The sequence below is a fragment of the Lissotriton helveticus genome, chromosome 2_1, assembly GCF_964261635.1.
Source record: "Lissotriton helveticus chromosome 2_1, aLisHel1.1, whole genome shotgun sequence".
NCBI classification, from domain to species: domain Eukaryota; kingdom Metazoa; phylum Chordata; class Amphibia; order Caudata; family Salamandridae; genus Lissotriton; species Lissotriton helveticus.
In genome coordinates, this window is record NC_136059.1 from 389,987,340 (window position 1) to 390,002,740 (window position 15,401).

General features: G+C 43.7%; 1 protein-coding gene across 3 annotated transcripts in view; it reads left to right on the plus strand.

The window, feature by feature from the left end:
* The window catches only part of FBXO4 (F-box protein 4), a 293,565-nt gene that overhangs the window by 159,482 nt on the left and 118,682 nt on the right, over positions 1–15,401 (plus strand). For all 3 annotated transcript variants that reach the window (XM_078675013.1, XM_078675012.1, XM_078675014.1), the window contains exon 4: positions 8,747–8,822. In XM_078675013.1, the coding sequence (XP_078531139.1) occupies positions 8,747–8,822 (76 nt within the window). The remainder of the gene's footprint in view (positions 1–8,746; positions 8,823–15,401) is intronic.

The following is a 15,401-nucleotide window of genomic DNA, read 5'->3' on the forward strand; positions in this document are numbered from 1 at the left end:
TACAGCACAGCAATGAGGGCTTCCCGGGGCAGGATAACGACAGGATAGATGAGTAAAACAGGCAGGCGGACGGAGCCGAGCTAAAACGCGGCCATCTCGGTTGCCTAGTATCTTGCAGTCTAAATTAAGGAGGTATATTGGATGGTATGAATGGTCATCGAGGGGATCCCTACCTGGTTTAGGTAGGACCTGTATAAGCGCCTCACAAAGGTAGACAGCCATATTCCCTAGCCTCTTTTAAAACATCCAGGAGGCGCTGTGTGGTCTGGGTGGGGAATGTGGCATAGTACTTGATGGGTAGACCATCAGAGCCAGGTGTTTTACCATGGGCAATCTGGGACATGGCAGTGCGCACCTAGTCTAACCCCAAAGACTTCTCTAATTCAGCACTGTGCAGCACGTTCAGGTGCGGCAGATGTAAGGCGTCAAGGAAACCACACAACATACTGGTCTGTGCCACAGCCGGGGCGGAGTAAACCATGCTATAGTAATCCTGGTAGGCCCTGTTAATATCGAACTTTGTGGACAACAACGTGCCATCCCTCCATCTTATTGCGGGTATAGGGGCGTGCTACTGGTCCTCGCGTACCAGCCATAACATCACCTTGCCATCAATTTCACTGCCCGCATGCAGTAATGCTAAATGATGCTTGTAGTAATGCGTACTCCAAGTCAGTTCTTTGTTTTGTTGTTGGTGTAATTGTGTGAACTGGTCATTGGCAGTCGCCTGGTTGACCACTCTCACCTCTAGGAGGCGAAGTTTGCGTTCAGTGGTAAGAAATGTCCTTAGTCTCTTGCGTATACCCCATGTGCCCGTGAGGCATTTGCCTCATATCACCACTTGTAAGCATCCCATTCGACGGTATGAGTCGATGCAGTGCCTGTATTAAGTGGGAAATAGCATTCTATACATTGGGCGAGGTCTGCGCGAAAGGGTGGGTTGGACAGTGCCTCTACTTGAAGACACCACGTGGATATGAGGAGGGGGGGAACACCCCAATCGAACAGTGAGCATCAGAGGAGAGTGGTCAGACAAAGTGCTGACCAGGTACTCTGCTCCGGCCATTTGAGTGCCGAGGTGGGGCTTGCAGAGTAGGAGATCAATCCTAGTGTGGAAGTCATGTACAGGAGAATAGAAAGAATATTTGTGGTCTATCGGGTGTATGAGTCGGCAGGCATCATGTAGACACATGTGGGTCCCCCACCAACAGAAATGGCGAGTGGTGCGTTTGGACAGCATCACACGGAGCAGGGGCGTAGAGACACAATTAAAGTCACTGCCCGAAAAAGCGAGAGAGGACAGGTCGCTTAGGAGCACCAGGGTTAGTGTTGAGGAACTCACATTGATGTGTGTTGGGGGCGTATAGCGCAGCAAGGGTTAGGAGAGAGCCGTACAGGTGACCCTCATGCACTACATACCTACCCAGTTGTATGGAACTCTCGGAGCTATCCAAATAAGAACTCCACTGGCAATAGAAGAGGATGAGTTGCCATGTACCTGTCCCTGCAAGCACATTTGGAGTTTGTGTATTTCAGTGGCAGTGAGGTGCGTTTTCTGAAGCATTGCTCTGTGGACATGAGTCCTCTTAAGATAAGCATATATGCAATGACATTTCATTGGTGTAGCCATGCCCCGTACATTCCAGGTCATGATATGATATTGGGGGATGTGTGTATTAATCTGGAGATTAGGCATGGGGAGTGTATTTTGCGCGAAGGAGGGAGTAATGCGTAATACTCTATCCTACCCACTAACCCACCTAAAAATGTGCATGCAGTATGAGGTGAACCCAGGTCACGGCGGTAAGTATTGCGGAACAAATCGATCTCTAGTAGAGCATCTTGGGAAAACGTAACAATTCAGCTAGATAATATAGGTTACAAAAAGTGCAAAAACAACAACATCACTACATTAAAACAGAGTCCACATAGGAACCTGCGGGAGGCATGGGTTCCAGATTGAGGAGTGTAAACAGCAACTGTGCTGTGACGGCAATGTCTAATGTGGCAGTGATGGTGTAGGCCAAGTTAGAGGAAACCGCTCTCAGTCCCGCACTCATGGAGTGCTACTAACAGGTCTGTTGCGGTTTGGCGGTTTTAGGTTTTACCATGTCCGCTAGGTAGTGTGATATCCCAGGCTGGCTTCTGTAAAGGGTGCCCACCTCTGATGACAGGTCAGATCTTCAGATGTGCTGGCCACAGGCGGTCTCAGCCAAGAGCTGGAGAAGGGCCATGTAGAGTGGTGCAGATAGTTGCAAAAAATCCAGGTTAGAGACAGTTATATGAAAGTGGTGCTGTGGAATTTTCACGGGGGGGAGGAAGGTGTCCGGGCAGCAGCAAGCATCAGTGACCATTCAGTGCACGAAGAGATGCAGCATTCTTGTGGCTAACACGCTTCCAGTGCGCCAGCACCTACCAACAATTTTGAGATGGAGATCTCCGGAGGAGCGACTCCTCAACAACGTTACAGGCACCCCTGCGGTGGCAGGTTCAGGCTCTATATGATGGATTTCAATATGACAGTAAAGAGTGAGCAGCCGAGGCGTGAAGGCCAGTGGCCTCCAGAGGCGCACCAGAAATATATTATTCCAGTCTTCTTGTGCCCTTCTTCCTCGCCAATGTAGAGTGCAACTCCTATCTGCAGTAGGGTGCAACTCAGTCCCACTAAAACTGTGCAGCCCTTGTCCGCACCGCAGGATCCTCTTGTGGGGGCCACAAATAGCCAGCTCCCCGCAACTCCAGTAGTGTATGCCGGTCGGCCCTCAAGACAGCAGCATTGTAGGTCAGGCAGGTAGAGGGAATAGCACCTTCATCAGCCCCACGAGATCAGGGCGCTTGTCCAAGGAGATCAGTGGTCCACTGTCCTTGTTCCTTCATCACATTGCAGCGGGCCTTTACTCGGCCCGGGTAAGCCGCCACTCCCCCCTTAGGTACACCGCCACTCCCCCCCTTAGGTACGCTCACCGAACGGGTCCCAGGGCACTTGGCAGGGAGTCGGCCCACCCGGGAGAGCACGGTGGTGGGATCCTGCATTGTCTAAATCCAACGATGCAGCTCCCGACAGTGTAGGCGCAGAGGGCCTGCTGGCCGTGCAGCCAGGTCATCACGTGTCCATCCCACTGAGTTTGGCTCAGGTCAAAATCTCCAGAGGAGTCTGGTCAAGGGAAGCGGGTGGTCGTGGCTGCGTTCTTCACCCACGCGCAGTCACACCAGGGTCAGGCATACTCGAAGGAGGGGGGAGATCTCCCCAACACCATGGTGCTGGGCCCAGCGGGCAGCAAGTCCGGATCTCCTGGGACACCAGGGGCCCGGTGCAAGGCATCTAGCAGGGCGCTGGATAGGCTAGGTCCACACCTTCCACCATGTGACAAAGAGCAGTGTCTGTACAATTCGTACACCCACAATATTCTCAGGCGGAAGAAAACACAGCTCTCGGTGCCCTTCGGGGTCAAGACCTCAGTCCGATCCGCTGCTTGTTCTCGGATTTACGCCAGAGTCAAGAGTGACACACTGGCAGGTGTGGGGACCGAGGATGGTAGGGATGCGGTGGATAAATGAGGATTATTGGGGGCCCGATGCAGAGCTCCAACTTACACTTCCATAGCAGACACCAGACGCCAGCTTGGCTACGCCCCTAAGGGACAGGTCTTTAATCTTCTTTTACCACAGCTCATGGTAACTTTTTTTTTGAAGACTAATCCTCAGATCTATCTCCTATAGTAAGACTATATCTTATGCATACACAAGTATCGGTATGGGCCGTTGGTCAGCTTTGGGGGCGTTGGTGCCAAGTGAATGCAGTTTCCCATCAAAACCATTGATAAAAAGAAGAGAAGAGAAAAGGTACATAGAAGCATCCCTGCCTCACCCCTCTTCTTATCTTAAACAAATCGGTTGGTTCCCCTAGTGGCCCAAAACAAACCCTAGATGATAAATTATTATACACATGAGCTAGAAGGGAGATTATATCCTTTGGTTCACCCAGTATATGCGTACACTTCCTCAGTGTGTTATGGTTCACTAGATCGCAAGCACTGCTTTAATTTAATTCACTACACTTAGAACGCGATTAAAGGGGTTATCCGGTGTGGATTAAAAAATATTTTTAGATCTCTTCTCGTTTTCCAACCGTGCATCTCCAACAGTTCTCAACAATAAGCATTTTAGAATGTTCCTTTGTTCGATTTTCAGGTGTATTGTGATATCCTTCACTGGATGGCCCCTTTGATGTCATCTCAGAGTATGTTCTTCTAATTAACAATGCCAATGAAAGTCAAAAGTTCAACATTAAGGGTCGACACAAAAATAAAGGTAGAATACTTAGATTAAAATCTTTAAATTATTTCATATACTAATATTAATATTAATAATGCAATACAGTTACAGGTTATACAGTTTTTATATGATTGCGATATTGTTAGACTGTTCATTTGTTTGATTTTATGTCAATCTTTACAAATAAAGCTATCCAATATCTATCAAAATATGAAGCAAACACTAAATATACAGGAGCCTCACCCTTGCTTCAGTTCCTCTTTTTTCTTCCAAGCAGAAGTGATCAGTCTGTTCCACTACATTATATTTCTCTCAAAATGGTTCTGAGGTTTTATTTTCCTTAATATGTTAGGTGGTGACCATGCATTGTCTGAATCTCTTTTGCTTTGCTAAAATTGTACGGAGGTGTTTTTTTTTTTAAAAAAAATGACTTAAAATAAATTTGAATAAAGGTTATGTAATCAATACCACTAATTACTACTCATTGTAGGACTACTACAGATTGGTTTATTTTAGAAGAACCTTGTACTAGCTATTGTATTGTCTTCCGCAATGTACTGAAATACGTCTTTATTAGAGAAAGCATTCAGTCTATGGATATGTATGCTCTATACTGAAGCCCACTCACAGATTGAGAATTCTCACTTTACTGATGAGGACTCTACAATTTTGTTGCACTTAGAACAGCACTCTCCGGTTCATCAGGGTTCAACCCACAGAGAAGTGTATTTGAACATCTCCAGATGATTTGTGGGGAGAAAGTACCATGTGATCGTTACTAGGTGCTGATTAAGCCTGCGTTCACAGTGTTGTGCTAAAAAAACTTCTGCCCCTCTATGCGGAGCTCCGCAAGTGGCAGAGTGTGTTAGGTAAATGCTATTCGCATTGATTTTCAGAGCCAGGTGTTTGCCCGCATTGTGCAAATGAAAAGGATACGATCTTTTGTCACCCGGGGACTCGTCAGCCTTGCAACACTTTGACACTCCCGGTAGAAAAGACAATGGGTTCAAGGAAGAATACAGTGATTAAAAACGGCAGAGGACTTTGGCGTTCCATGACCACAGTATTGATCGCAAAGACCACATTGTCCATTAACTTTACCCAAGATCTTTGCACAAATAGACAAAATACCCGGTTCTGCTCCTTGGTACTGTACTCATCCAAATCTATGTCCAGATAAATTGCAGCATGCCTAAACATTTTTAATCACAAGCAATTCTGATCTAATGAGAATTAACTTTTAGAATTGGAATTCCAGTTTTCCCCTTGTGGCACTGTTTAGGGCTTAAGCTTACCAGTAGTTTTTAATTGCTGAACCACAGCATACTAGGACTGTGGTCTTTAAAATGTTTTCTATACACGGGCTCCGACTGCAGCTAGGTGGCCTGCTGTAGTCCAGCCTAACCACAAATGTTCTTCTCTAGAGGACCCATTGCAACAATAAAATATGTCTCTGTTGTGGCACAATCTATGACAGACACAGCACTGAATTCTGAGTTCTCCCTTACCCTACATGACAGTCTACCCTTCGTTAACATATGTGCTATGGGTTCCACTACTTCAGCATGTATAGCTACACCTCCCACCCTCTGTTTTGCTATTAGCTCCCACATCCTCTAACAGAGTGGAGTAAAATTATGATTCTAATGTAAGGTCTGCACATTTGGAAGATGATGGGACTATCCATATTGTTTTATTATAATTCTGTTGTGCTGTCTTTCGCAACAAAAAAGAATTGCCACTCCACTCGCCCAACCCAGCACCTCTACTCTACTCCAGAAGAACCTGAACTGGACAGTGATAGGAATAGACATTTACTTTCTTGCCCAAGTAAATGAAACATTTAAAAATTCTCATTCAAATACCGAGTCTTCATGAACAGTTTGTGGTTATGGCCACTGAGAAAGAGAGTCTTCCTCCAAGTTTTTGGATAACGGATTAAAAGCACCTGGAGCCGCCTGAAGGTAAGCGTACCAAAATGTTGTCCAGACATGCTTTTTACATCTTCAAATGATAAGTCTGCTGTTCTGGCTATTTATAAATGTATATATTTGTGATGTCCATTTAAAGGGCCCGATTCCGATCTAGTTCGGAAGGGCTCCGAATCGGATTTGGTTTTACCCCTCGTTTCCGACTGACTCGTTCCCGATTGCGAATGCCCAAGTACGACGCCTGGAAACCCTTAACACTGAACGAATCGTTTCCAGAAGGCATACGGAGAGATAGAGCCCTCCGTAGCCGAATCCTACAGCTCTATGGAGTAGGTTTTCCAAACCAGCAAGTACGATGAACGATTCAGACAGCCGTTACTATTTCTATATAAAAAGCCTGCCGGAATTGGTCTTTGGGGGCCCGTAGCAGACCCCTGTCACCCGGGGCCCTCTGACTCGTGCCAGTGGGGGTATCCATGGGTCCACCCTCTTTTCAGACCATGCACAGTGTGGCAGGCACCAAGGGGTGCCCGCCAGCGGTAGCACCATGATCCCCAACCTCCCCTTTTGTCAATTGGAGCCTGTGTACTCATTTGTACACAGGCTCCCATTGAAGTCAATGGGAGTCCAACTGAATCGTATCAGGAAGCATTCAACTTGTTTGGTCGGACTACCCAGACACGAGTCGTATGAAAAGCATTCCGGACACGAGTCATTCGGTTTGCCTTCCAAACGAGATTGGAATCAGGCCCAAAGATGAAAAGTTCAATGAACAAAAGATCCATAAAGATGGCACTTGATACACAGCTTTCATTGCATTTTTGTTAAGTCTATTAGCATCATTGCTTATTTCCACCATTAAAGGTGGCTTAACTGGTGCCAGTTTCCTATTAATACTGTTATGACGTCAGTTGTCACGTAACTTGCTTTATCTAATGAAGCAGTCTTTGAGGGAATACAATGTATTTTGCAGCAGTGTTGGAGAAATTACCTTTTCACTTGATGACAAACCACAACATTAAACTAATTACCTGTGAAAGTGGGCAGGAACGCACGTTTGCATGTAACTGCACCATTACCCCATAGTGTCTTGGTAGTTGTAGTTTAGTTTTTCACTCACAGTCCTATTATTTCTCAGCTAAAGCCGTCTTTCGCATTTGTAACTAGACACCAGTGTTTCGGGATTCCTCCCTCATCAGTAGAGAATGTTTACTAGTTGCTGGACATGCTGCCAATGTTCTCACGTATAATCCCACTCATAGCGCGCAGTCGTTCCAAAGCTGGTCAGCTTGGGGGAGTCTTTTGTCAGTGAGAGTGGGTAGGAACGCACTGCTTGCATGTAACTGCGTGCGCCATTACCCCAGGGCATCTTGGTAGTTGTAGTTCAGTTTTTCACACCAAGTTCATAGTATTTTTCAACTAATGGGGTCTTACGAAATCATAATGTAAACAAATGACATGATAAAGAGCTTTTTCAGTTCGAATCATAATGAGTCCCTATATAAAAGTTTGTTCATTCATTTGCCTTTTAGGGGTGCCCTGTCATGCATGCCATGACACAAAGATCTTATTAAACCCAATGCAACAATAGGATCACCAAATAACCTGGCTTGACTGCATGTGTGGCCATACCATACCTGGATCAGGCTACCAGCCCTCCAGCCTCCTCCTTTTTGGTCATCTGAGCTTTTACTTAGATGTGTCCACTCCTTTCTTGCGGCCTTCAGGGTTTGTCTTCCCCGCAATGGCCTTTTAGGGTGAGATGTGCCAAGAGTGACTGGTAGTGGTATTTATTCAAGTCGAAGCCATCACTTGCATTTGCTCTGACTAGATTTTCTCCCTGCATACATGGCCCTTGAAGTCCCTGTGCATCTCTAGGGAATATGTACCCAGGCCTAGGTGCAGGCCAATGCATGCCATGGATTATGAGTCCACTCCATAACCTTACTGGTCATGTTGGTGGTCTTCAACTCACCAGCTCTCTGTGTTTGGGAACATGAGAACAATTTGTCAATAGCTTGTGGGCTTTATCGGGCCTTGCACACGCTTCCATTAATCGACTATCCCCTTACTGGTCCTTTAGTGGTAGATTGGCAGAGATTAAAGGCAGCCCTTAGGACCAACGCCTTTCCTCAGTCAGACAGCTCATACAAAAGGGAGTAGGCATGGATTCTACCCTAGGCTTGAAAGGGAAGAGGCATTGAAAGTCACTGAAAGCTGGGGTGCAGGAATAAGATTGTGAGATTTTCTAGTTTCCACTTTGATTCTTCCAGTTAATCATAAGACTGTGCCACCTTTAGCATGGATTTGTAATACTGGAGGCTAATTTAATCTAAAATTAACCCTTGCAAAGTTATGTTCACAGATCATGTTCTGGTACAGTTGGACCTAATCTCAGTATCTTTGACAAATATCACGACTTTTCGATTCCAATTTCTTATTTGCACGTTAAAGTTGTGTTTAGATAACCTTTAAAAATGTGGTTTTGTTTTGTTAAATTATTGATCAGAGGTGACTGTAAGCTAATTTTGTTTTCTCAGGTATTGGATCAGGAGTTAGTTTTCAACATAATAACCACCACAGGTTCAACATCCTGACATTGTATTCAACTACCAGGTAGGCACCTATTTTTCATGGTGATTGGCATCACTTGTTTTTTTTCACATACATTCTGTCATCACATTAAACCTTGAACATTGAATAGAAATTACAACGAGCAAGGCCCAGATGTACCATGTACTACTCACAAACTACTTGTCTCAATTTGCAACCAGACGTTTTGCGACCAGTAAATATTTTTAACAAACTGACCTATGCACCATTAGGTCTTTTCTTAAAAATAAGAATTAGATTGAGTCGCTATTCAATCTTCCTTATTAACATTCATTCGGTAAGTCTAGAATTGAAAATCAATCCTATCGACAACAGTCATAGGGAAAGTGACCTGGAAGGGTCAACTGGCAACCATGTCTCTAATTGATTTTCTTTTTTCTCTTTCAACAATTTTCTATTGATGTATCATTCAAAACATGACAGGTTTGTGAACTTCTATATTATCAATCCTAGCATGGAAACAAATGGTATATGAAGAAGAGTAATATCTTAGAACATTATAACAGATCAATGAATAATAAATCATCTGTAAGGTCACACATAACAGTCCACTTACACCAATCCTGGTGTACATGTCGGAGCCTGTTATATGAAGGGCAGGACATTTTTTAGGGGCAAGTGGTATCTGATAAGAATACCCATGTAAAAGCAATTGTTTTCATTTGGTCTTTCAGTGATATGTCATTAGTTCGTAGGCTGCTTGTCAGTGTATTTCAATAATCCATTCCTGAATATCAATCTAAGAGTTAATCTGTCATAATTGCAAAATTCATAGTTTAGCCACAGTTCGTGCTGGTGCAAACTATTCTTTTTTATGTTATGTAGTTTCTTGGTAATCTGTGGAGTCATGTAAAAAAGCTGCTTGACCACAAATCTCCAATATATTCTTCATAGTATCTCCAATTGTGCACCTGATGTGTTGTAGGGAGTAACATTCCCAGTGATTGTGGACTATGTCACTACCTGGGTTAATGCATCTCCAATACGATACCCTTTACATTATTTCAGCCCAATTGAGACTTCGGGAAGAGCCAATGCCACCTATTCAGGACTTTGCAGTAACTCATAGTTATGTTGTGCCTCCCTTAGTGCTTTACCTTGATTTGTCATGATTTCTGCCTTGTTTTCTTTACTTTATATCGCTTGTAGCCGATTTGACCACCAGGTCCTCAGAAGGTCGATGTGGGTGTTGAGAAAGAATGATCACTGAGCTTATTGTATAATCCTGACACTACCCCTTTGAATGAATCCCATTTACGGATGTGTTGCAGTAGTGTAGAGTCTGTCATATCTGGCTACAGTGGCACTAAGCATTTATTCGGGCAGTGTCGTAACCTCTGAAAATCCCATTGTTCGGTATCTACACGATGGTTGTATAATGTTAATTTTAGACCTAGAGAAGTGTGCTATTGTCCGAGTTAAGTAGGGTATAAATTTGTGAGGATTAGTCCGTGTAACGGAATACGGCGAACTGGGAGACTGGACTTTTCAAGCATCGGCGCTTCTGAAATACTCGAGCATCGGGGTTATCCGCTCCAACAGTGCGTCGGGTCTTCCGGTTTCTTTTTGGACAAGCCTTGATTAGTGAGAAACTCTACTGCCTTGGAACGACTGTGAAATTATCTATTCCTGGGGTGTCCACTTCTTAAGAAAGCCTTGATGGTGTACACACATCGGTCTACATAAGAACGCTTTTACACGTGCTTGTTTGGCTAGATACGGTCACGGGCCCCGCCGGGTCGGAAGTATCACCGGTGGAGCGACCTTACTTGACTTACGCTACATAGGCAAGGCCTGAGGAGTCGCAAACACGTTGTTCCTAACGCGATGAAACACGTGTCGGCTGGTTGTGGAACGAATAAACCTTGAAATTCATGAACTCTGAGTATCAAGGAATCCAATTAATTTAGCTGTCTTTGTTTTAACAACAATGCTTTTGACATAGACCACCACACATGTATAGGACCTTCGTAAATGTGTGCATAGGCAATTTTTGCAGTAGTTGTTGTGTGTATCAGACACACTGTTGAGCGGTCTGAGGGTTTTCCCGTTCGCCAGTTGCACCATAGAATATTTATTGTATTGCAGATCCTTTATTGCGTACACTACAGGCAAGAGCGCCTTGCTTCTTTCTCTGATAGATTAATTAACCCTTGTTGTTGAATCAAGCCCACCCCTTTTGGTTGCGGCCTATAATTTGCCATCTTCAAGTCGTGGCCTACTTCCAGCCCATATGAAAGACTTCATGAGCTTTCTAAATTCAGCAAAAGAGGTGTAGAGGTATGCGATAGGCAAAAATGCAATTTAGGTCGGGCATCACATTCATTTTATAGACCTGTACTTTGCCCTACATGGCTAGCCTAGAATTGACCACCTCGAGAGATCCTTCTTTATTTTGGAGATCAGAGGGTTTACATTATCTTCTCCTACACTTACCTAACCGGAATGTAAGTTGAGCCCAGGTTGACGTAAATTAGATGTTTTCCATGTGAAGGGATTGTTCGGTATCTACACGATGGTTGTATAATGTTAATTTTAGACCTAGAGAAGTGTGCTATTGTCCGAGTTAAGTAGGGTTTAAATTTGTGAGGATAAGTCAGTGTAACTACTATTTCATTGGATTTTAGGAGTATTTTGTGGCCTCCTGTTCTGCTCTTTTAACTTTCAATAACTGTATTCCTCCTAATAGCCTAGCCTAGGGATTCCAGTGCTAGAGCAAATAGTAGTAGGGACAGATTGCATTCCTGTCGTATCCCTCGACTTTTGTCAAAAGCAGTGGACAAATGGCCATTACCACTTGCCACTGATGTAGGATTAGTATAGAGCCGTTTGACATTATTCAGAAGTCTGTCTCCAAGGTCGAGAATGTTCAAATACAGTAAATAAATACGGTCACTATACCCTGTCAAAGGCTTTCTCCATTCCATTGAGAGCACCACCTTCTCCTCTTATCTTTTACTTGCCAAAGGATATGGACACAGTGATCACAAATGGGTTAGCAGAGGAATAGTATGGTATAAAGCCCACTTGGTTGTGCTGAATGAGCGGGGGGGGGGGTCACTTTTTTTATTCAAGTAAAGATATCACCCTGTAATGGGCACTATCTGATTGGTATTTCCCTGGTTTTGGTCATTTTGGCCTGGTTCGTTTCACCTGGAGGAGAGTGCCCTCTTGTATATTCTTGAATAGTTTACCTAGTAACAGTGTGAGTAGTTGTTTATTGAGCTTATAATAATATTCTGCTGGGTATCTGTCCGTCCCTGGTGCTTTAATATATGGAAATTCGACTATTCCTCGTGCTATTTCGTCTTCAGTGACGTCTTAGTTCAAGACATCGGTGTGTTCTAAAGTTTGTTGTGCTAGGAGCAACGCAGATGAGAATGCTTTCATCTCAGAGAAATAATTATGTTGATCTGCCTTTACAGCAAATTATAATATTCTCGAAGCTAATTTGGTATAGGTAAAGGATGGGTGGTGAGTGTTCACCGTTCCTCTCCGCGTAGCAGGAATTGCCTGTTGTGCTTCCTGTTGCTTAAGTTGCAGGGCTAAAAGTGTACCTGGTTCTACCCCCCCTTAGGATGCCACTAAATTAACATGAATATTGTTTTCTTGGACTGGGATGTGTACAGTTGTTTGATTAACATTTTTGACATTCAGAAGGTTGTGAAGATCTGTTTTTAAATGGGTTGTCTCATATTTGCAGGATAGTGGTATAAGTCGCTTTTCTAGCAGTGCTTTTTGAGTAAGGGCTTCTGTCTTTTTCATGGCAGTCTCTCATAATCCATTCTCCTATTCTGGATTTACCAGCACCCCATACAATGAGGTATGATGTCACTGAATGTTCATTTTCCTGTGTATAGGTATGAACAAGTGTTCATAACCTTGCTTCATCATGTAGCAGTCTGTACTAGGACATATTACGCTTCCAGTTGCCTGGTGGAGGTTTAAGGGGACCAAGGTCCTCTTAAACCTCCTTTATGCATTATGTCGGTGTCAACAGCCCTACTCAGAGGGTGGTGCGTGGATATCAAGAAGTAATCTGTTCTGGAACACTAGCTGTCTGGGCACAACATAAATGCTTATTCCCTATCCTCCGGGTGGAAACATTTCAAAGGGTTTTGGAGACTGAAGTCCTGATGGACCACTCATAATAGTCCTGTGTCGGTTTGATTCTGGGATGTTGTATGATGGGTGTTGTCCATATGGGGGTCTCACATTCCAAATCTCCTCCCAAATGTGTCTGTGTGGGGTTTTTGAGCTGGTTCCTGAAAATATCTTAGGTTTTTATGTGTTATTGGGCCATAAATTGACCAGATAGTCATACCTGGTTGCGTATTATAGTCTTGATAAAGCTGTAATGACCATAAAGGTCTTGCCATATTGTGTGTGTTTTAAGCGTTAGGCCCTTCCTTATAAAAATCTACCCTTCCCATATGATATGTCTTCGTGGCTGTGTGGTTTGTGGCTATTGTGGCCTTCTTGCCTGCATGATATTACCTACCTACCCACCCATTCTTTATGCAATTTCTGACTCTATCAGATAAGTCGGCCTCTTGTATCAAAGCGATATCCATGTGTAGTGCATGCAGGTGAAATACGATTCTATTTCCTTGTACTGCAGTGGGTTAACCCATTAAAATTGAGGAAGATGACATTAAAGTCATTCAGCATCTGCGTCATCAGATGGTGATGCCCATGTCAAGGTTAGATCGTTGAGTGTAGCCTCAAGGAGCAGGTCATTTAAATATTGTACCAGATTGTGATAGTATTGTTCCCTAATGGAAGCCTGTCCGTGTGGGCTTGATTCTGAGGGAGCATGTGTGTCTAATGTATGTGCAGCCTCTTCCTAATGTGTAACTATTGAGAAGAGGGATACAAATACAGGGAAAGTGTGGAATTATACCATATTCCACTGATATACTTTAAAAGTAGGTTGTCCGAAGAGAGTTGATTCATCAGTACCAAAGCCTGGAGTATGCCTGTGTGGTCCAAACGTATGATCTATAACCTTTGGTACGGTGTTCATTTTGGCCGTTTAAGATGCCCGCTGGGTACTGATGATGTTTTGAAGCGTGGCAGTCTGAGAAGGCTTGTATGAAGTTGTAGGAGTTACATGATGTTATCCTCTTACGGTCTGTATCTGGCAACAGGAGTGTCGATGTTGTTGATAGCTAATGTTTGTCTGATGTATTTATGATGAAGATTGATTTGGCAGGAGAGTAGGGAACTAGGTAGGTAGATCTTCATTTTATAATATAAGTTAGAAGTCAATACAAATCATGTATACAACCCTCAATACACACTTACAATAATAAACATATAAAATTCCACAAAGAAATTCATTGATATTCCTTTTAACATTCCAATTAATTGATTTTCCTTTGGCATCTTATAAAATATCTCAAAACATTAATATTGATATCAACCCATCATTAAAATTGCAGCTAAAATTCCACAAATCAGTTTATTCGTACCACTTTAAAATTCAGTAAAATAGGTTGCTTCTGATATATCTTTAGGCTGCACCTAGAATCAACAATTTTGCCCTTTTAAAATTCCTTCTGCACAGTTATACAATCTGACCTAACGAGAGGGATTATTGCTAATAATTCTTCAAACTCTTAAAAAGCAGCCCCATCAATGAGATACATTTGATTGTACACCCTATAAGTTTTTTCGTAATTCCTGAAAAACAATAATATTTTGCTTCTTTAAGTGCGCAAGTACCCACTTCCCTAATTAGTGGCTTCAAGTACTTATTTCTGACGTCCTGCAGAAACCGACACAGCATAGGGTGTGATAGATTGTTTCAAGGTATGCACTGCAATGATTCATATGATCCCCAGTTTTTTCCAAGCATCCCTCAAACTGGAACCGTGTGATACATAGTAGCCTAAAGCATAGGATGGCCTTTTTAGGTCTCACCTAGCGAACGCAGCGCATGCGCTACTTCAGCTTCGCCTTGGCAAGACTATTGTTGTCGGTTTGGTACGTGAAGGGGACAAAACATGTGCGCGCCTGGACAGGCGATGTGTACGCGCAACGCGCGCCTGGCGCGCTTTCTCGTTCCCTTCCTGTCTCCTTTCCGGCTCACCCACCCGTACTAGAGATTGTGCTCACGCTTTCGTGCTCATGACAAAACGCAGGCAGCTTGTTCTGTGGCTCGTGAGGTTATGCTTCTAATGTGGGATTATTTATCTTCGACTTTGGACTGCTGGTACGCAAGGAAGCACCAATGACCGCTGTTAAAGCAAACTATCTTGCGTGTGGAATAATAAAGTTAGTCTAGTTCGCAGAACTTTCTGTGATTGGTGAAGAACATGTAGAAAGTAATCTGCCTCTAGAGGGCAGCATCCTCACAAAAATCCACGCTCTCCATCGCTAAATGTGGCAGTCTCACATCATAAAACCGTAACCAGGTGCAATTTCTGTTGGTGGTAAATGTGTAAAGGAAGGAAAAGCGCGGACTCGGTGGTACATTATGGATGTGGTTTCTTGTTTAAATTATGTTTCAACTTCTCAAAGAGAGTTTTCACGGGCAATGCTGCCTGCAGAACGGAGATGATCTTATCAAGCAGGTGC